The sequence below is a fragment of the Sparus aurata genome, chromosome 23 (assembly GCF_900880675.1).
Source record: "Sparus aurata chromosome 23, fSpaAur1.1, whole genome shotgun sequence".
In the NCBI taxonomy this organism is placed as follows: Eukaryota; Metazoa; Chordata; class Actinopteri; order Spariformes; family Sparidae; genus Sparus; species Sparus aurata.
The window spans coordinates 28,813,140-28,834,939 of record NC_044209.1 but is presented as its reverse complement, the minus strand read 5'-3'; the positions used below and the strand labels follow the sequence as shown (position 1 = coordinate 28,834,939).

The 21,800-nt window shown below is 42.2% G+C and overlaps 2 protein-coding genes across 2 annotated transcripts in view; both read right to left on the bottom strand.

Moving 5' to 3' along the window:
* The window catches only part of LOC115575652 (uncharacterized), a 44,577-nt gene extending 36,846 nt beyond the window's left edge, over window positions 1-7,731 (bottom strand). Inside the window, exons 1-10 of the mRNA XM_030407867.1 lie at window positions 7,662-7,731; window positions 5,838-5,858; window positions 4,423-4,585; window positions 3,517-3,785; window positions 3,254-3,399; window positions 2,869-3,172; window positions 2,376-2,547; window positions 1,726-1,979; window positions 1,501-1,598; window positions 198-519 (exon numbers count right to left, since the gene is read on the bottom strand). Of these exons, the coding sequence (XP_030263727.1) occupies window positions 198-519; window positions 1,501-1,598; window positions 1,726-1,979; window positions 2,376-2,547; window positions 2,869-3,172; window positions 3,254-3,399; window positions 3,517-3,785; window positions 4,423-4,585; window positions 5,838-5,858; window positions 7,662-7,716 (1,804 nt within the window). The 5' untranslated portion in view covers window positions 7,717-7,731. The remainder of the gene's footprint in view (window positions 1-197; window positions 520-1,500; window positions 1,599-1,725; window positions 1,980-2,375; window positions 2,548-2,868; window positions 3,173-3,253; window positions 3,400-3,516; window positions 3,786-4,422; window positions 4,586-5,837; window positions 5,859-7,661) is intronic.
* A 12,675-nt stretch (window positions 7,732-20,406) lies between these two features.
* LOC115574892 (globoside alpha-1,3-N-acetylgalactosaminyltransferase 1-like) overlaps window positions 20,407-21,800 on the bottom strand; it is an 8,977-nt gene continuing 7,583 nt past the window's right edge. The window contains exons 9-11 of the mRNA XM_030406528.1: window positions 21,445-21,640; window positions 21,130-21,349; window positions 20,407-21,040 (exon numbers count right to left, since the gene is read on the bottom strand). Coding sequence (XP_030262388.1) covers window positions 20,899-21,040; window positions 21,130-21,349; window positions 21,445-21,640 — 558 coding nt within the window. The 3' untranslated portion in view covers window positions 20,407-20,898. The remainder of the gene's footprint in view (window positions 21,041-21,129; window positions 21,350-21,444; window positions 21,641-21,800) is intronic.

The following is a 21,800-nucleotide window of genomic DNA, read 5'->3' as shown; positions in this document are numbered from 1 at the left end:
TTACTGTAGTGTTTCATAAAACCCTTGAAGAAGAATCAAGTCACAGATCACTTCACGCAGCCTGGAGCCACATTTGAGCTCTTTAACGTTCATTTGTGCCTGTGACATGGCGTAAAGGTCCTATAAGAAGAGGTGGACACACATGAAGAAGACAAGGAGATGGAAGAAGAAGAAGAAGGTGGAGTGAGCAGGAGCACCCGCAGTGGTGGCGACCACGGTGGTGGTGGTGCTGTTGGTGGTGCTGTTGGTGGTGCTGTTGTTGGTGCTGTTGGTGGTGCTGTTGTTGGTGGTGCTGTTGTTGGTGCTGTTGGTGGTTGGAGATAAGAACGCTCCCACCGTCCGAACCAGGAAGTCCTGATAGGTGCTCAGTTTGGTGAAGACCATCACATCCTCTCTGGTTTCTGACCGGGTGCTGCTGGTGCTGTTGATGCTGCTGGTGGAGTTGTTCTGAACCGCTAACACAGCCGCCTGGAACCAGGAGCCGCCCACCTTACACATGATTGGACCGCCAGAATCACCCTGAACAAACAGGAAGACGTATAAAGTCAAAAACAACCTGTTTGTAGATAATGAATTGTACAACAGAAACACTTAGCACAGTGAATGCTTTCTTAGCATGATGCTAACAGCTGCTCTAAACTGGGGCTAACAAAACTCCAGAGCTTTATACACATATGCTCAAATAAGGCCGTGGTTGGGCTGGCGCGTTTAGGGGCACATTGGGGGTAGCGGAGGGTTGTCCATGACGTGCTTGTGTATGGAGCCAGAACAGTGACTTTAAAATTTGGCATCCAAAAAAAAAAAATTGGCATTGAAAACAAAGCCAGTACTGAAAAAAGAAACATTGTCATTGAAACATTTGTATTGAAAACAGTTGTATTGGCATTGAAACAAGTATTGGCACTGAAAAAAGAAAGAAATTCAAATAATTCAAATCCGAAAATCTTATCATTTTATTTTATTGAGATTTTTTTGTATTTTTCAATGACAATCTTCAGATTTTTTTCTTCATGTCTGAGGAGAGGGGCAAGTAGAGCGTGGTTTGCATATTATTTGAGAAGGTGATGGCAGCAGCCTGCGGGAAGGCGGGGCTGGACGGTCCAGCCACAATACACCATGTTAGGGCCCGTGTGCCAGCCGTCTCTGGGCAACACAGAGTCCAGCTACCTCGCAGACTTTTCTTCAAGCTCTCTCCGGAGTACCCAAGTCTCTGTGTATCTGGTTCAGAGACAGTGTTGGCTTGGCATGTCACAACATGTTTCACGTCTTTTTTTAAAGAAAAATAAAATAAAATTTATATTATATAGGTCTTTTTTTAAAAAAAAAATATATCATGTTATTGGTCAAAATTGTAGTTTGTAAATTGAGTAGTTAAGCTATGTAGTTCAACTAAATGTAGTTTACGTCTCCCTAAGACTGCGATCCAGTGGGTGTGTGAATGCAGGGTAGTTTATAAAGTTTCAGATTAAACATCGATGTTTAAAAGTATAACCTGCTCACCTGCTCCAGTGTAAAAGTTCCTGTACAGATGCTGTCACTCGATGACGCATTCCCACAATTTACCACTGAGGTCTGGAACTCCTGCAGAGCTTGTTCCTCTAGAAGAAGAGAGAATGATGTGAAACCTCTCAGTCAAACACAGATGGCAGTGCCTACATGTCTGATCTAAAGAGGTAAAATGATGCAGAGAGTTGGTTTGACGGTCACACTGTGTCATGGACTCACCTCCTCCTCGCCCGGAGCTCCAGCCAGCAGCCCAGCAGGTGGAGCCCACAGCGAAGGTCTGTCCGTTGTCCAGACAGATGGGCTGGATGTAGTCAGTCAGGATGGGTTGGGCTGACAGAAGCAGCACTGCCACATTAGACCCAGTGAGGTTACTCAGAGTGATGTTTGTCACATTCAGCGTCACCTCGAAGGGGTTGGATCCATTCTGGTTCAAGCGCCCCAAAACGACGGTCCATTCAGAGGCTATGGGAGAACTGAGGGAGACAGAATGAACTGACTTAGGACACAAACCATCTCCCATCAAACAATTTCCTTTACTCAGTGACATCATTAATTAACCTGTGATGAGGTGTCTGACACCGACCGACTCGTATAGACAAAGTGTTCATCTCTCTGTGGATGACCTGAAGTCACAGATCTCTTCTCTTACTGTCCTTCGTTCTTTGGTCAAGTAAATTAAATCATAAACTTTGAGATTTTTTATTGTTTGAAGTGAAAATTGCAACACAGCTGCTTATAGATAGGTCACTAGCTGTTTTCAGTCCTTTACAACGTTTGTTTTCACCCAAAGGGCATCATGGTCGTTCTGTGACATGTAGCTGCTCATTTATATCAACTAACCATCCATGACTGCACTCCAGGTAACTCACCTGGGGAAGCAGTCAGCGTTGCTCAACACAGAGTCCACGGACACCAGAGTCCCTCCACACATGTGATTTCCATTCTTCTGGAGGCTCGCCATCCAGGGCCAAATACCAGCCGTCGCCACTGAGCTCCCTCCTAAAATTCGGGTATTTCTTGGGGCTTGGCCACAGACCACAGCTGGAGAGAAAAACAGAAGGTACGCAATTATATTTTCTTGAATGATTCTGACCAAATACTGTAGATCCTACATAGACTGTACTGAGATCTGTAAGCACAGTGTCACGTTGTATTGTCAAACTTTGGTCAAACCCAACAGTGAAAAACAGTGTTTGTGTTTTGTTTGAATATTCACTCTGTGTAAACATTTTACAGCCTCGATGAAAAGGTGGAAGAAGATGAACTCCATTATTTATGAAATGATGAAAAGTTTTTTCACTAATAAAAGTGTACAAAAATATCTTAATTAAAAGCTAAACGTCTGCGCTCAAAGACACTCACGTTTGGCTGTGGTTGTTGGAGCCGTGGTGGTAGTTTGACCTGTGGTTGTTGGAGCGATGGTGGTCGGTGGTGGTGGCAGACCAGCACAGGTGACGCTGAGGTCTCCGTCTGTCCCAGTGGACCTGAAGGTTAAGAATCCGGGCTGGTTGATGGAGATCTTGCTGTTGATCCAGGTCTGGTACCGGGACACTCTGGCGTAGACTCCTGGGAAATTCGGCAGAGCACAACCTCTTCCAAAACTGACGACTCCAGACTGGATCCAGCGACTGTTCTGCTTGCTAACCATCGGACCGCCGGAGTCTCCCTGTGAGGAGACGAACATTTAGGAGGAGGAATCTTTGCAGCAGGTAAAATGTGACACAAACGCAGGTGTGACAATGATTACCTGACAGGAGTCCCTCCCTCCTTCACGTAAGCCGGCACAGATCATGTTGTCTGTGATTCGACCCACTCCATAGTCACAGTTACACTGTCTGTTCCCCACAACCGGCACCTCCACCTCCATCAGGTTTTGTGGGGAAGGAAGGGGCACTGTAGAGACACAAAGCAGCTGAAGCAACCGTGACATAATAAGGTAAACGTATCCCTACTGATGGTCAGTCACACTGTCTCTGAAATTAAATCAGATCCAGTTGTTCTCTGACCCACCTCCAAATCCGATGGTTCCCCAGCCGGTGACCCAGGAGTCGGTGCCGTTGAAGAAGGTGCTGTCCGATGCTGCGAGGCAGACGGGCCGGATGAAGTTGTTGAATGTCACAGGTGAGGAGAGTCTCAGGAGGGAGATGTCGTTGTCACTGGTAGAAGGGTTGTAGTCGGGATGGTTGATGATCTGTGCCACTGTCCGAGACACCGCATTGGGGTTCAATCCCTCCTGACTCTGACGACCCAGACTCACTACCAGACCACTTGTACCGATACTGAACAGAAGAGAAACACAAGGAGACATGAGAAGCTGAGAGAAGCTAACAGTGTCCCTGTCACACAGAGGAGCTCTCAGGCCTTTCACCTTTCTTGTTAGCGTGAGTTAGGGCGGTAATGAACCCTGATGTTAAACAGCCTGGAGTTCCCTTTTCATTTTCTCCCTCGCCTCTTGACAGAGATTTCCCCACAAGTCATTGTGCCTTTGACTTAACTCAACTGGAGTCGCTATGTCAACAACTTTTTCATCAGAAAATGAACAACATGAGACTCCACTTGGAAATCAAAGACATGTTGACCGGAGACATGATGACTTGAATCACATGTCTTTTTTGTTGTTCAGTTTAAATATTAATCCAGATTCATTCTGAAGAGGTCCCGAACAAGCCCCCAGGAAAAGCGCCAGGCTTTGAAGCCAGTTTTTGTATCAGCCAAAATATGGAACCACATCATCACGTGATGCACTGCGGCCAGAATTTTTTTTTTTTTTACCATAAACCAACCTTTAGATTAACTGAGCAGGTTTAGTAGGATTTCACGGGGCTCCATCTCCAGGGCTTTAATGTAATGTCCTTGGTCCTGACAGCCAGACTGGGAGCCACTGTTAGAAAGACATCACGGCATGTTGTTGCTCACCTTTGGAAGCAGTGAGCTGCACTCAGCACCCACTGGTTGTTGATGAGGGATCCTCCACAGAAGTGAGATCCTCCAGTCTGCAGACTGACTTGCCAGGGCCAGGCTCCTGCAGGGGCCACCTGACCTCCAACAATCCTGGGGTTGAGAGGAGGCTGACCACACACTGAGGAGACACATGACACAAACACAGAGTGAGACCTCCTGTCTGCTCCCTGGATTACCTCTGTGGTCTCTGACAGCAGCGAGCAGGATTAGAACTGCTGCTCTGTGATCCTGGGAGTGTGCCCACGCTCTCAGGTGTGGCTAATCCACCATTCTTTAGTGATAAAGGTAAATGATATTATTTCATAATTAGTCAAGACGTTTCATTGCTTTTACTTGCTGTGTTAAAGGGTCACTCCACCAATTCTCCACACTTCTGCTAGGTGTTCTTCTGTGAATTAAGCGAAGATTCTCACAGCCTGAACCTGAACTACCTGCAGTTTTATCTAGACTGAGGAGCAAATCAAAAATGGATAAAGAATGAATGACTCAATAAATAATTTATTGCGTCATTGATTGCACCCAAATGAAATAAATGCAGTTGTTCATCTAATTTTGAAGTGTGACCTTAATTTGTATTTCTATTGCTTATGTGTTCATTTCCCTCAGTATTAAATAATCTTCTCATTTTTAGATTTAGTGTTTTATTTTAGAATTTTATTTCTGAAGCCTGTTATTTTCCTTTTACCCCATTTATTCCAGCAAAACTGAATTTAAATTTGTTTGTTTTTTAACATTTCGTAAACATGCAATATTTTGGAATTTTCGTTAAAAATATATTTTTTAAAAATCCTAAAATTATCAACAGAATGTGAAGAAATAGCCATTTTATGTTGCTCAGATCCACTAGCTGCACTGCTAAGTGAGCTAACTAGCTTAAAGTTAGCAGCAGGTAGCAGTTACTGTGGTGATACGTTGCCACTTGTTAAGAATATGAATTTGACTGGTCAGTTCTTACATACTGCACCTTTTTAAAGGAATAATAACAATATATATGTTTATGTTTAGAAACTAGTACAAAGTCTTGTGTGGCTCCAGAAGAAGCTGCATATAATCTGATCAACTGGCTCTAATGATGTCAATGAGTGGCTGAGTTGCATTGTGGGTAATGTAGGCAGCCGGTTTAGAAAAGGACAAAGAACGTGTGGAATAAAGAAGTTGACATCTTTGATCATGACAATAATAGACCAGTGGACTGCTTTTCAAAATCTGGCACCTACATTACCCACAATGCATTTCAGCCACTGAGTGACATCACTGGAGACAGATCTGTGTAAAACTGGTGGAGTTACCAAACGTTCCCAACAACACTTTAAAAATGTCCTGAATGACGGAGGGAAAGTCAGGAAGTAAAAAAGGAAACTTGAACTCACCATCTGCTTGTGAGTGAGACTCTGAAAAACAGAAAACAAACAAGAATCACAGGTGCTATAGTGACATGACATTAGCTGCATTAAATAATTGGTGGGAGGTTTATACTGACAGTTTACATCTGCTGAGTCAGACTATCTGAGATGTGTCAGAGTTCCTCTAAATACCAGCAGATTGGACTGTTTTACACAAACTGAGTACCAGCTGATGAGTATTACTATTCTGTTGAGCTGCTCTGCACAGTGTGACAAGTTAAAATGATGATCTGTTTTATGTGTTTTTGGAGCTTTTTTGATAAGACAGCTGAAGATGGGACTGGAACGAGTGGAGAGAAGAGTCGACTTGTAGCGGGTCAGAATTGAACCTCAGCAGAGAAGTCAAACCTGCACACAGTCTGTCCTCCAGTAGAAGTTCAGATACTCTGGTGAAAGTAGAAGTACTGATTCAGCTTGTTTACTCTAGTAGAAGTAATAGAGTACAGAGTATCAGAGTAAAAAGTCTCCCTCTGAAGGACATTTGTGGTCAAAGCTAACTGAAGCTCACGTCATATTATAATAGAATTCAAAGACTATTAAAGTTAAAGGAAGAATCAGTAGGATTTGTCCCAGCTGTTCCTGAACGCACCACAAAGACAGTTGATTGTTGAGTCTCATTCCCAGGACGTCAAATAGACACATGTTGGGTTGGTAAAGCGTCCCGAGCAGCAACAAAGAGAGAAAATCAGAAACTCTCTGCAGATACGAGACACTAACACGCCTTTTCTCCACATTCCAGTCTCCCTCTCTGTCTGTTTACGGCTTCTTACGTCTTCTACATCTTTGTCTTGTCGCTGCATCTGCTGTGCGTGATGTGCCCTGATAAGTTGGCATCAGTCTTGGAATGTTGGGAAGGCGGAGAGATGACACCAAATAGAAATAACCCATAATTTCCATCAAACACATCAAACTAAAGTAATGAGGCTGTTTTGAAAATGTGAGGAGAGGGTTCAGATGTTTGTGTTCAGATGTGGAGAGGAGAAGTCACAGAGATGCTAAACATTTAGCAGGCGAGTTTTGAAGCATTCACTCTGAATCTTTCTACAACTGAAAAGATCAAGAAAGTTTGGTCTGTCAAGGATCAGGACAAAACCTCCAAACACTGTTCATCTCTCACTTACAATCAAGAATTAATTGAAAGAATGAATTTTAACAACGTTTTCATCAACGATTCATCAGGAGATGACCTGATAACAATCTTTTGTCGGCCCTCCAACTTCTCGTAGGCATCTGTCGATCCACAGGTGTGAGAAAAAAAAGGTTTTACTCGGTCTATCAAAGATGAAATTAGAATAATTACACCAATTAAAGTGACTCATCTCCGTGCACGTCATGTCAAAATGAACAGATTCTGTGTCTTGGATTTACTAAATGTTGCTGAATTTTGGTCTCTTCAAACCACAAGTTCTTTACAATAACTCAACTGATGCCAAGCATCCTCAAAATAAGTTAAAAGGGTAATAAAAGTAGGAGAAGAAGAAGCCTACATGGAACTAAAGGGTTTAAAATGCCTTCATCACATTTACATGTATCCACACAATCCTCACCAGACACCAAATCTGTGAATATTAACAAAGGCACAAATATCTCTAACAGATTTGACCATTTTCATGCCGAGCTCCACTCAACACTCTGATTTTGTGCATTTTGTTGCACAGGTTTTGAGTTTTGAGTGCAGAATTTGCTGCTCTCACTGATTTAGTTGCTTTTAACTTCCTCCTCAGCATGTTTCCTCCTCAGCAGATCTCAAACATGATTGGTTCAGGTGTGTGTAGTGAGGACGGTCCTTACCTGTTGTCAGGAGCGTCAGCAGAGCCGCCACACAGATCACTTTGTAGAGAGTCATGACTGTAAACTCTTACCATCAGACGTGCAGCGGTGTATATAACCCTCCTCTCTCCTCCCTCTCTCTCCAGCATCAGAGCATACCTGTCTCACAAACAACGCTACCTGTCTCACAAACAACGCTACCTGTCTCACAAACAATGCTACCTGTCTCACAAACAACGCTACCTGTCTCGCAAACAATGCTACCTGTCTCACAAACAACACTACCTGTCTCGCAAACAACGCTACCTGTCTCACAAACAACGCTACCTGTCTCACAAACAACACTACCTGTCTCACAAACGATGCTACCTGTCTCACAAACAACGCCACCTGTCTCACAAACAACACTACCTGTCTCACAAACGATGCTACCTGTCTCACAAACAATGCTACCTGTCTCACAAACGATGCTACCTGTCTCACAAACAACACTACCTGTCTCACAAACAACACTACCTGTCTCACAAACAACACTACCTGTCTCACAAACGATGCTACCTGTCTCACAAACAACACTACCTGTCTCACAAACAATGCTACCTGTCTCACAAACAATGCTACCTGTCTCACAAACGATGCTACCTGTCTCACAAACAACACTACCTGTCTCACAAACAACACTACCTGTCTCACAAACAACACTACCTGTCTCACAAACAATGCCACCTGTCTCACAAACAACACTACCTGTCTCACAAACAACACTACCTGTCTCACAAACAACGCCACCTGTCTCACAAACAACACTACCTGTCTCACAAACAACACTACCTGTCTCACAAACAATGCCACCTGTCTCACAAACAACGCTACCTGTCTCACAAACAATGCCACCTGTCTCACAAACTACACTACCTGTCTCACAAACAACACTACCTGTCTCACAAACAACACTACCTGTCTCGCAAACAACGCTACCTGTCTCACAAACTACACTACCTGTCTCACAAACAACACTACCTGTCTCACAAACAACGCTACCTGTCTCACAAACAACACTACCTGTCTCACAAACAACGCTACCTGTCTCACAAACAACGCTACCTGTCTCACAAACAACGCTACCTGTCTCACAAACAACGCTACCTGTCTCACAAACGATGCTACCTGTCTCACAAACAACACTACCTGTCTCACAAACAACACTACCTGTCTCACAAACAATGCCACCTGTCTCACAAACAACACTACCTGTCTCACAAACAACACTACCTGTCTCACAAACAACGCTACCTGTCTCACAAACAACACTACCTGTCTCACAAACAACGCTACCTGTCTCACAAACAACACTACCTGTCTCACAAACAACGCTACCTGTCTCACAAACAACACTACCTGTCTCACAAACAACGCTACCTGTCTCACAAACAACACTACCTGTCTCACAAACGATGCTACCTGTCTCACAAACAACGCCACCTGTCTCACAAACAACACTACCTGTCTCACAAACAACACTACCTGTCTCACAAACAATGCCACCTGTCTCACAAACAACACTACCTGTCTCACAAACAATGCCACCTGTCTCACAAACAACACTACCTGTCTCACAAACAATGCCACCTGTCTCACAAACAACGCTACCTGTCTCACAAACAATGCTACCTGTCTCACAAACAATGCCACCTGTCTCACAAACAACACTACCTGTCTCACAAACAACGCTACCTGTCTCACAAACAATGCCACCTGTCTCACAAACAACACTACCTGTCTCACAAACAACGCCACCTGTCTCACAAACAACGCCACCTGTCTCACAAACAATGCTACCTGTCTCACAAACAATGCCACCTGTCTCACAAACAACACTACCTGTCTCACAAACAACGCTACCTGTCTCACAAACAATGCCACCTGTCTCACAAACAACGCCACCTGTCTCACAAACAACACTACCTGTCTCACAAACAATGCCACCCGTCTCACAAACAACACTACCTGTCTCACAAACAACACTACCTGTCTCACAAACAACGCCACCTGTCTCACAAACAACGCCACCTGTCTCACAAACAATGCTACCTGTCTCACAAACAATGCCACCTGTCTCACAAACAACACTACCTGTCTCACAAACAACACTACCTGTCTCACAAACAATGCCACCTGTCTCACAAACAACACTACCTGTCTCACAAACAACGCTACCTGTCTCACAAACAATGCCACCTGTCTCACAAACAATGCCACCTGTCTCACAAACAACACTACCTGTCTCACAAACAACGCTACCTGTCTCACAAACAATGCCACCCGTCTCACAAACAACACTACCTGTCTCACAAATAACACTACCTGTCTCACAAATAACGCCACCTGTCTCACAAATAACGCCACCTGTCTCACAAACAACACTACCTGTCTCACAAATAACGCCACCTGTCTCACAAATAACGCCACCTGTCTCACAAACAACACTACCTGTCTCACAAACAATGCTACCTGTCTCACAAACAACACTACCTGTCTCACAAACAACGCTACCTGTCTCACAAACAACGCTACCTGTCTCACAAACAACACTACCTGTCTCACAAACAACACTACCTGTCTCACAAACAACGCTACCTGTCTCACAAACAACACTACCTGTCTCACAAACAATGCTACCTGTTTCACAAACAATGCTACCTGTCCAAAGACACATTCTCTACTGCAATTCACCTGTTTCACCTGCTCACAGCAAACACGACAGTACTGAGATAAGATCCACTCCAGTTCTGCTCTCTCTCCACTTTAACTACATTTCTACATTTTCCATGACACAATTCCATGATTTTACATGAAAAAAACCCAACACATTAATACAGATTCAGCCTCTGTGGACTGTAAACAAGTATAAGAAACTGTGTGTAGATGTTTATGAGTCGTTGTCGGTTCCACCAAACAGACAAAGAGTTCTCACATGAAGAACAATAATTCAAAGACTACAGGAAACTCTGAAACGGATTAATGTCTGAACAGAACAGGAAACAGTGCTTTCTTCTTTCGGGCCGTGTCCACAATACCTTTTTATTTTATCAACCACAATACCAACGGCCCTTTGCTTTTCCAATCCTTTTTTATTCTACATCAAGACATCAGAGCGAGGAGGAAGTGGGTGTAGGACGTGATAGACAGGAGACATAATACAGTCAATGTTATTGTGTGTTCAGAGCGGCTATAAGAAAAAAACCCACTCATCATCAGAAACAACTGAAAGAAGACCTGAATCGACCCCGACGTTTGTAACCACCTCACTGTATAGAAAGTAGTTCAAAGTGTCTCCAGCTGTGAAATGCTGCTCTAAGACTGATGCATCAGTATGTAATGTGTGTGATAAGGTCACATGGTCATTTTGACTTGTAATGGATTACATTCCTGTATCTGTACAAACACTTTGTCCACAAGTCTTCAGACTAGTTCAGTGATGACATCATGTGTTTCCAGTGTGAAGGACGAGGAGGGAGGAGCGTCTGGTTTTGTTCCCAAACGTCTCCGACCCCCCGGATGTTGTGAACAGCACTGACAGACTTTAACCGACTGACTGTCGCTAACAGAACTCACCTGACGACATTCCTGCGTCTCTGCTCAGCCGATCTGTCAGACGTCTTTTCTTTTTTACACCTTGCAGGTTTGATGTGTCAATGTGTTTAATGTTGTATGTGTCCTCGCCTGACACAACTCATGTGAACTGTTTTAGAAATAACTTTCTGGACAGATCTCTGAATCAGGCGGCAGCTGAGCAGCTGGACGATGACATTCAATGTGCTGCTGAGCGATATGTGACTGTTGGCTCATGAACATGAGCCTAAACATCACAGAGAGATGATGTTCTTACTGATCAACCTGACAGGTTAGCTGTACAAACAGATATATTATTATAAAAAGTGTGTTGGAGTATTATTATTGATTATGAAATGTAAGCAAACTCAAACTCATACCTTCATCTTTGATCGTTTCATTTATACAAACTAAAGATGTAAATAAAACATAGTTAAGAGGAAGTAAAAGTAACAAACAATGGAAATATTCAAGCACACTAAAAGAACACCAAGTCTTTATTGAAGTACAGTACTTGTGTAAATGTACTTTGATGCTGTCACAGTGATTCATTTTATATCAGTCAGTGAGTCAGACGTGATCAACTGGAACCAATGAGGGAAACTGACCTCAATCCTCTGACCTAAAAACACGACGTGGTTACTGTCAGATTAATACATAACAACAGAGATGGCAGAATTATTTCATCATGCACTGAACTGTATAATAATTCTGATACGTGCAGAAGAAAGAAGCTAATAGAATAAATAATTAAGTGAATCATGAACAACGACACAAAGCAAACAGGACAAACTGAACCAGGTCAGAGAGGAAGAAGGAACTAACAACCAAAAACAAACTATAAAGAGTAAACATAAAATACTAAAGATGTAAAATGTCTGAAGTGAATCAGAGGTCAACAGTCCGTGTTTTAAATGTAGAAGTGAACTTTACACCGACACACAGGCAGGAATGAATCCTGCTGCCACTTCAGAACTGACCTACTGGAGATAAATAAACTGGATTTAACGTTTTGTGAAACACAAACAGAGTCCCAGTTCACCTCTTACACCACTGCTGTCAAAGTTTTTCAGATCGAGGACCACTTAACAAATAAAGACCTCCTCACAGACCTCTCAGCTTCACAACATCCCCAGAACAGTTCGACAGGAGTGAGTGAGTCTCACTGTGAGTGGTCCATGTTTCACAGGCCTGGCAGTGATCAGATCAGTGTGTTGTAATCAAAACTACATCAACTTGTACATAAATTCAAACATTATTTTTAGAGCATTTAATGATTGTTTTCCAACATTGCGTGTCTAGAATATTTATGATTCATGTCAAAAACGATCAGCTGTTTACGGCCATGTGAGACTGACAGTCAGCACTAACATGATCTGAGCGGGTTTCATTGGGACTCTTGACCAGTGGAGAATGAGGTTATAATAACTCATCACCCTCTTGAGTGTCTCAGACTTTTTCTACGATTCTGAAAGAACAGATCTGTAAACTGAAGAGCAGCAGAGGGACGCAGCACCCGAGCAGCTCTCCTTCCATCCTGGTTTTTCTCTTTGTAATACTTTATACTTTGACTCAAGTTTGACTTTTGAATACTTTTTCTCTGACGCTACAACCTGACTTTCAACCCAGCAGATGGAATTTTTAAAAAAAAGTTTCTTCCGTATGACTCATGATGACGAACTGAAGTTGACATACACAATAGGTCTGTGTAGTCCATCCATCCCCGCTGACAGCCGGACAGGAAGTGCTGCTCAGGGTGAACTGGTCAAACAGCATCTGGCCTCCAACCAACACATGAACTGTATCAGATATTGATCTTAAACAACACCAACCAGGAGAAACTTTCAACAGCACCAAGGCCAAACGTCACCGCTAACTAAAGCAATCAGCACGTGACGAGTGTTTCTATCATCTGAGCTTCAACGAGACCCAGACGCCTCCAAAGATAGCAAATAACTGGGATGTTTCTGTCGTAACAAACAAGACAGTGACTGAGGGAAGTTTGGTTACTCTCACCTGATTAAACCTGAAGGAGGAGAAGTTCAAACATTTTTCATAAGTTCAGAAATTAAAAACTCTCTGTTCAAAATCATTAATTTCTCTGTGAAAGTGCAGAAGTATTATCAGTTAATTGTGCTCAAAGAATGAAAAGTAATCATTGTAAAAATGTAAAAATGCTCGCAGTGTTCTGACTCCGTGTTAATGACTGAACTGAAACGTCCACTAACTTTGTTTTCATCTCTCATTTTCTCATCTCTCAATAATTCCTAACGAGAAGAACATATGATTGTTATTATTATCATTATTCTGTTGATGTTGAAACAAAAATGTTTTCTAGCCTCCGGGTTTAACTCCTGAGTCATGTGTTGAAGTGTTTCTCTGAGTTCAATAACTTCAGTAAATTAAAATCACTTTTTGTGGCTTGAGAAACTTTTTCAAACAGAAACTTGGTTGGATCAGAGACGGAGTCATAACGGAGCTCGTCTGCAGTTGGACTGAAATCACCAAAATCAAAAACAAACACAGACAAAAATGACTCAACACATAAATGAATATGCCATTAAATGCATTATAAATAACTAACTAACTTCTGTAGACTTTTATTTATTATTCCACGCTGTTAACTGACCCAAACGTCCAATATTTAGTGTATTCATATTACAGAATTTCCCTGATGCACACAGCTGATCTTTGACCCTGTGTCTCTGTTGTTCAGATGCTTATAGGGGAGTTGAAGAGGGATTAATGTTGTCACGGATGTGTGTGTGTGTGTTTTTCCAGTAAACTCACACAATGTTGAACCATGAAGGCAAACTGGATCAGCCAGTTAAAGTCTACAGGAACCTCAGGCACACATGGGGAATTGTAGAAGTGCAAAGTCACGCAGGGGAAATCACACGGTGGCAGGAAATGACTTCACGGAGACAGAAAAGATTGAGATCTGGACAAACCAGTGAGATGTTTTTATAATGAAAGCAACAGTCTAAAGAATAAAGAATACTTCAGAGACACACGGATCAAACAGCAGAGAACTGTCACCAATGTCTCAGATATCTGATCCAGCTGGTGACCATAAAGGAAAAGTCAGAATATCACAGAAGTCGAGATTCATCCTCTGGGGACCATGAATCATAGCAATCACCACAAACTTGCGTCCTGGTGTGCGACAGGTGCGCTGACTGTGACAGGTATGTGTGGTCGGCACGCCCGCGCTGAGAGGCCAATATTTTAAAGGAATTCTGAAAAACAACCACGTGATTAACAGTTCAACATTTTATGGTAATGACTCATTAAAAGGAAATTATTTTCCTGTAAATCGTTTAATCTTTTAAAGCCTGAGGTGACATTTTGAAATTAACTGTTAAACATAAACTGAATATTACAAATAACTGCTCATTAATTTAACTGAGGATCAAGTTCGTCAGCTCTGAAGCTAAAATCCTCTCTGTGGGGCCGAACTGGCTCTTCACTGCAGTGATTCTCTGCACATGCAGTGATGTGAGGGCTCGGTGATCAGCGCCGTGGTTCTGGATTCAGTCGGGGTCAACATATAAATCCTGTGAGCAGGTTGGAGATGAAACCTACTGGGGGTGAAAAGGTGTACTGTATTTCGGTATACCACGGTGGTGTAAAGCCACGGCGGTGACACCGTGAGATTTCCAAGCTCACGGTGACGGTAATTAATTAATTATTTAAATGTTATGCGGCGCTGCTGGCGCAACTCCACTTACACGAGTCGGGAACTCACAAATAAAACATTTCACTTCACGTTCACATTAAGATCAGTGGTGGTCAGTCGTCACTCAGTCACATTATAATCTAATTTTACAGCTGCAGCAGTAGATTGAAAAAGCGTCTCCTACCTGTGTGCTGCTCAAATGTAGGCCTATATTCCATTTAGTTCAGGGCAGGCTGCATCAGCGTCTTTTAGTTGGTTCAGTGACAGTCCAATCAAAAAAGGTAGTTTTGGTAAACACATGCGAGACCCACATGATCCAGGAAGCTAGAAAAAAGCATGGCATGATGATGGCAGACTCCGAACCAGAGGCAGGTTTACCCGCGGGCCCGGTTGACCCGATGTTCCCTACTTCACCACCTCTTTATCCTCCAGCCAAGCGACTCTGTTCATTTGTGTGGGAGTTTTTTGGCTACACAAAACAACCAGATGGATCCATAAAGGACAACGGAGAGACGACTTGCACACTATGCAACAGGAAAGTAGTTGCAAGATCGGCGAATACATCTAACATGATGTCCCATCAGTGGCATAAAAAAGAATATGCACAGCTTAATTCCAAGCAGGTAAGATGAATCATTATAAATCCGACTGTAGCCGGTCTACGATGTTTCATTCAAAGAGCATGGTTATTGTTGTTGTACGTTACTTTCATTCTCCGTGGAACGGCATGGTCTTGTTGCCTACAGAATATGCAGATCTACAAGGCATCACTACGTCGCTTTGCAACGCTTTGCTCACTTGTAGATTAGTTGTTTGTTTGGCACACGGCAGTGACGTCATGCCAAAGAAAAAAAAAGACGAAAGAAAGAAAGACAAAAATATTTTAAAAAAAATAAAATAAAATACCGTCACTGTGAAATACTGCGGTATACTGTACTAACACCGTCACTGTACCGTACTGTAAAATCCCATACTGTCACACCCCTAAAACCTGCGTGTGTTCTGCTCTGTGTTGAGCTGCTTTTATTTCAGCATTTGATTGAAAATACCCCAAACAAAATGTTGATGTGACTCTTTTTGCTTCCATCTTTCACGAGTTGAAGTAAAAGATTGAAAACTTTCTCTGTGCACATCTAAGGCTGACTTTTCTCTCTGACAGGTGAGCTGCTCATTATACAGCATAAACACCACAATCTGCACTCTACAGAAGTTTAGAAGGAGCGTGCAGTCGACATGTCGACAGCAGGGATGTCTACAATAGTTAACTGACACCTGTTATGTTACCTGTGTGTTTAGAACCTCCACATCAGGCTTCATCGTGCTCGATGGTCTGACAGCTGATGAAAATATGTGTTTGAACAGTCAGGATGGAAATTAAAAAGCCTATCTCTCTGGTTTTGATCTTGATGGACCTGTTTGAACGGTTTCACACTGCATGTTACAGAGCTGTGATGGTTCTGGAGAATAAAACATTACAATCTCTAAGATCAATAGCCGAATGATTGACTCTTTGATCTGAAGCTTGTTTTTCATAAGTAAAGCAGAAGACGGAGTGGACGGACGTCAGCGTGTTGAATGACTGGAATAAGAGCAAACACAAAAAACAGGGATAGTCGCATTTTTCTTCACACTGAGTAAAGAGGATCAAAGTTTACTGAGTTATACAAAAGGTGAAGTTGTGGGCCGGGCCGGTGCTGCAACAGTTCTCCATGGTATCTGTACTGAGGTGGGACGTGGGAGACTTTGTCCTTGAGGCCCCGTCGCTCCTGTCGGCAGTCAGCCCTGGAAAAAACCATATTCATCGATTACATAATAATCATCCAGCTAATGAGCAGCAGCCAACAGGTGTGTGTGTTTGAACAGTGGATGATGTGCTGGTGGACAGAGAAACACCTTCAGCTCACATCCACCCGGAGACGCTGGGTGGTGACGTTCAGACTGAACATGAACCCCATGTTAACCTACACTACATGTGATAAATGGATTACATGTGAAATCTATGGGATTACATGTGAAACCTGAGATTCCATGTAAAATATATGGGATTACCTGTGAAACCTTTGGGGTTACATTTCAAACCTGAGATTCCATGTGAAATCTATGGGATTACATGTGACACCTTTGGGATTACCTGTGAAAACTTTTGGATTACATGTGAAACCTTTGGGATTACATTTGAAACCTTTGGATTATATGTGAAGCCTGAGATTCCATGTAAAATATATGGGATTACCTGTGAAACCTTTGGGATTACCTGTGAAACCTTTGGGATTACCTGTGAAAACTTTTGGATTACATGTGAAACCTTTGGGATTACATTTGAAACCTTTGGGATTACATGTGAAAACTTTTGGATTACATGTGAAACCTTTGGGATTACATGTGAACATTTTGGGATTACATTTGAAACATTTGGGATTACATGTGAAAACTTTTGGATTACATGTGAAACCTTTGGGATTACATGTGAACATTTTGGGATTACATTTGAAACCTTTGGGATTACATGTGAAACCTTTGGGATTACATGTGAACATTTTGGGATTACATTTGAAACCTTTGGGATTACATGTGAAACCTTTGGGATTACATGTGAACATTTTGGGATTACATTTGAAACCTTTGGGATTACATGTGAAAACTTTTGGATTACATGTGAAACCTATGGGATTACATGTGAACATTTTGGGATTACATTTGAAACCTTTGGGATTACATGTGAACATTTTGGGATTACATTTGAAACCTTTGGGATTACATGTGAAACCTTTGGGATTACATGTGAACATTTTGGGATTACATTTGAAACCTTTGGGATTACATGTGAAATCTATGGGATTACATTTGAAATGTTTGGGATTACATGTGAAAACTTTGGGATTACATTTGAAACCTTTGGGATTACATGTGAAATATATGGGATTACATGTGAAAACTTTGGGATTACATTTGAAACCTTTGGGATTACATGTGAAATATATGGGATTACATGTGAACATTTTGGGATTACATTTGAAACCTTTGGGATTACATGTGAAATATATGGGATTACATGTGAAAACTTTGGGATTACATTTGAAAACTTTGGGATTACATTTGAAACCTTTGGGATTACATGTGAACATTTTGGGATTACATGTGAAATCTATGGGATTACATGTGAAAACTTTGGGATTACATGTGAAATATATGGGATTACATTTGAAACCTTTGGGATTACATGTGAAATCTATGGGATTACATGTGAAAACTTTGGGATTACATGTGAAAACTTTGGGATTACATGTGAAGCCTGTAAAAGTGTTGCGGTTGTGACATGTGGGAGACTCGTGTTTTTTTCTGTAAGTGTAGACGTTTTCTAAATTGAAACATCTTTGTGTTACGTCCCGTCACATTTTGAAGGACGGTCTGAATTCTTTGACACTGCAGGTTGATCTACCTGAGTTTCTGGAACTGGATTAACTTCCCCTTCTTTAGAAGCAACAGTTTAAGTAATGAAGCTGGCAAGAAGTGGCTGTGAAACCGGCCGAACCCTTTTCTAAAGAACTGAGTAAACTGATCACAGAGCAGTAATCCTGGTGCAGCAGGTGGATGATGACTCAGCACCTTTCATCCTGCCGATGGCAACATGCAACTTATTTAATGTCTTGAACGTATTTAAAGACTTGAAATATCAGGTCTTCATTCACCAAGTATCTCTCTGTGTCCACAGTTTAAAACCTGTATTTACTGGTCGAGCCTCCACCTCCGTCCACCCAGAACATTCTGCAGACTGAAGTATGAATCTGCATTTTGACAGGCTGATAATCACTCATGAAATAAAATCAGTGGCAGCACGTTGATGAAAACTGCACTCAAATTCCAACATAAGAAGAAGAAGAAAAAGAAAATAACAAATATGGTCTGATTTGACTAAATGCTAAAAAGAGATATTAACACGGTGAACATTTTAATGAGGTCGAGTTTGTTTGGGAACAATGAAACGGCTCTTAAAAGGTAACCTCAAGGTAAAAAACAGTTTCAGCTCTAATAGCATCAAATAATGTTTATAAAGGAGCTAATAAATAATGTCTTAACGTGTAATCATGCTGATGGTGCGGTCACAGCCTTTACATGTTGTTTACTCTGACAATAAAGGGAGTCGTGTCATTCAGCTTCAAACCAGCTGGTCTGTTGTTTGATTCAGCACATTGTTGAGTTCAGTTTACAGCACAGTGTGCACAGGATCCAGTTACAGGTACCTGATCAAAGACCCACAGCTGCACAATCAAACCAGTTCTTACAGATCAGATCATCACCGAGCAACGCGTCTCCACTTTCTTACACTTCATGAACATGAATATCATCCTCTGACGTGACAAACAACCTGCTGACTCTCAATCTTGACACACTTCAATTTGATCTCATTCTTTATATTGATGTGACTCAATAACACGGCACGTGTCCCGACTCACGATTATCTTCTATCTCCATCTGCTGGATGTTTCAGTGAGCAATCACACCTGCAGTACCTGAGAATGTCAACAGGTAACATTTCAGCACCACACTCAACATTTGGGAACATTTTGAAACTTGATGTCATGTGTCATGTTCATGTTTTACCCCAAATCGTATTTTTTTCTGCACTTGTTATTAGTAATCAGTGTTACTTTTACCTCAAGGAATAATCTGGAAGGTTTTAATGTAAATTAATATGTGTTAAGTTGCTGAATGAGGAACACGCTGAGAGGTTGGTGGTGACTTTCTACACTGTTAAACTTAGAAATCAGTATTTGAAGTGTCAACAAATGAATATTGTTTTGAGACTGTCAGCGCGGATCAGGAGGACGTGGTTTTAAAGGACCTTTTTCTGTTATTGGATATGTGTTTTGTTGGTGTAATCGCTGCATGTCTGTGACCTCGTGGTGGAGGAGACTCTTCTCACTGTAGTGATGCAGAAGACAATACTGCAAATCATGATATCACATATTTCCCTATGGAAACACATTTTTCTCCTGTGTTTGTAAACCTGATTACAGACAAATAATTTAACTGCTGCTAACTGTAGCTGTTGTTAGCTTAGTTAGCTCAGTTGCAGCTAGCGGTCCCATCACAGATGCTGTATATACTCTCTATACTTTGCTGTTGTTCACAACACAAACACTGTAACTTTGGACTTTATGTTCTAAAATATATTCTTAACATATAATAATGTTAATAACTTTGTAGAAACGTGATTCTCAGTTGGAGAGAATAAGACATTACGCATCAGAACGTTTGACCTGTCTTTACGTTTGTTGTCGGGCAGACTAATCATTGATCAGCCTTCTGATGTTTGATAATAGTGATAGATATATTACACGTATGTCTGCAGCGCTGTAATGATAACGAGCTGCTCTGATAACGAGCTGCTCTGATGCTGTTGGAAACCTCGCTGATGAAACACAGTCGGTTCAGTTCCTTCCTGGTCTGATGAATGGGAGACTCACAACACGATTTTATTCCTTCAAGATTTGTTTTATTAACAGATGCTCACATTACAGGTCAATTATATTAAGTTTCCATTTGTGCATTAAAAATGTTATCATGGGCGCGCAGGTGGTCGAGTGGTTAGAGCGCATGCCACATACGCAGCCGACCCCGGTTCGATTCCGGCCGGAGGTCCTTTGCTGCATGTCACATCCCCCTCCTCTCCCATATTTCCTATCTGTCGACTGCTTAATAAAGGTGTCTATGCCAGAAAAAATCTTTAAAAAATATAGAAATATATATTATCATGAGAAAATATAGATAGAAAATTCACAAACCAAATAATAATATGAAACAAAAGAAAGAAACAAAAAAAAACCCAAACTTAACAATACAGATAGACATGAATACATGTCAATAAAGACAAAAACATGAATGTGGTCAGTTAAATCTAAAGAGGGCAGAATCTTCAGGTGTGCAGTGAGGAAACAGGCTGCGAGTCCACTTCAGTCGGGACTCTCATTCGTTGGGTCGTATCTCAGCATAGTTCTTGACAATTCCAGAGAATCTGATGATTTGAACCTCAGGTTCTCTGGGCGCAAAGTCCTGCCACAGGTACTCAGGTGACAACAGCTTACTGGGTTTATTAATCCACATGTACCTGAACACACAGGGACAGGAAGTATCCAGTTAGTCATCAGAGAACACAGTCAGGGTCAACAGCTGTTCAGATGACTCTCTCCTGCTTACCTGTTCAGGTGACTCTCCTCCTGCCATTTAGCCTCGATGTTTTCCTTGGCGTCAGCCGTGAAGTTCTCGTAGCAGGTTTTTGCGAGCAGGCGCACTTCCTTCAGGGAGCCTCCAAAAGCCCCCCCACAGTAATAGAAGTCCCCCTCATCAGGAGCCATGTAGGCTCTGGATGCAGGCCCCCGCTCGTAGTCTAACCCGTCGCGCCCATTTTTGAAGTAACCTGCAGACACACAGGTAAGAGGGAACAAACTGCACACTTGGCATCATGTTTACAAATGTGATTTTGGTGCTGGAGGGCCAGTTCTGTTTACTGACCAGGATGGATCACAGCGACCAGGTCACCCAGTGACTCGGTCCCCCAGCGGGCGCGGAACAGAGAGTCAACGTCCAGACAGAAGATGTAGTCGGTTTGGTCAACCAGCTCGTCCTCTATCAGCTTCTGTATGATCTGCATCCTTCGGGCAGAGATCTCCTGCCAGCGGTTTGAGCTGGGCACCAAACGCGGCAACAGCTGAATGGTGATGAAGAAGAGAAGGAAATGAAACGTTCAGAAGAACTGATGTTCTTTTTGTGATAACTCATCTCTGAAAATAAACCAAAACCCAAAAGGTAGAAGGGTTAAAGAGCTGAGATGAGTGTGAGGTTGCTTTAACTGGTAATGAATCTGTTGA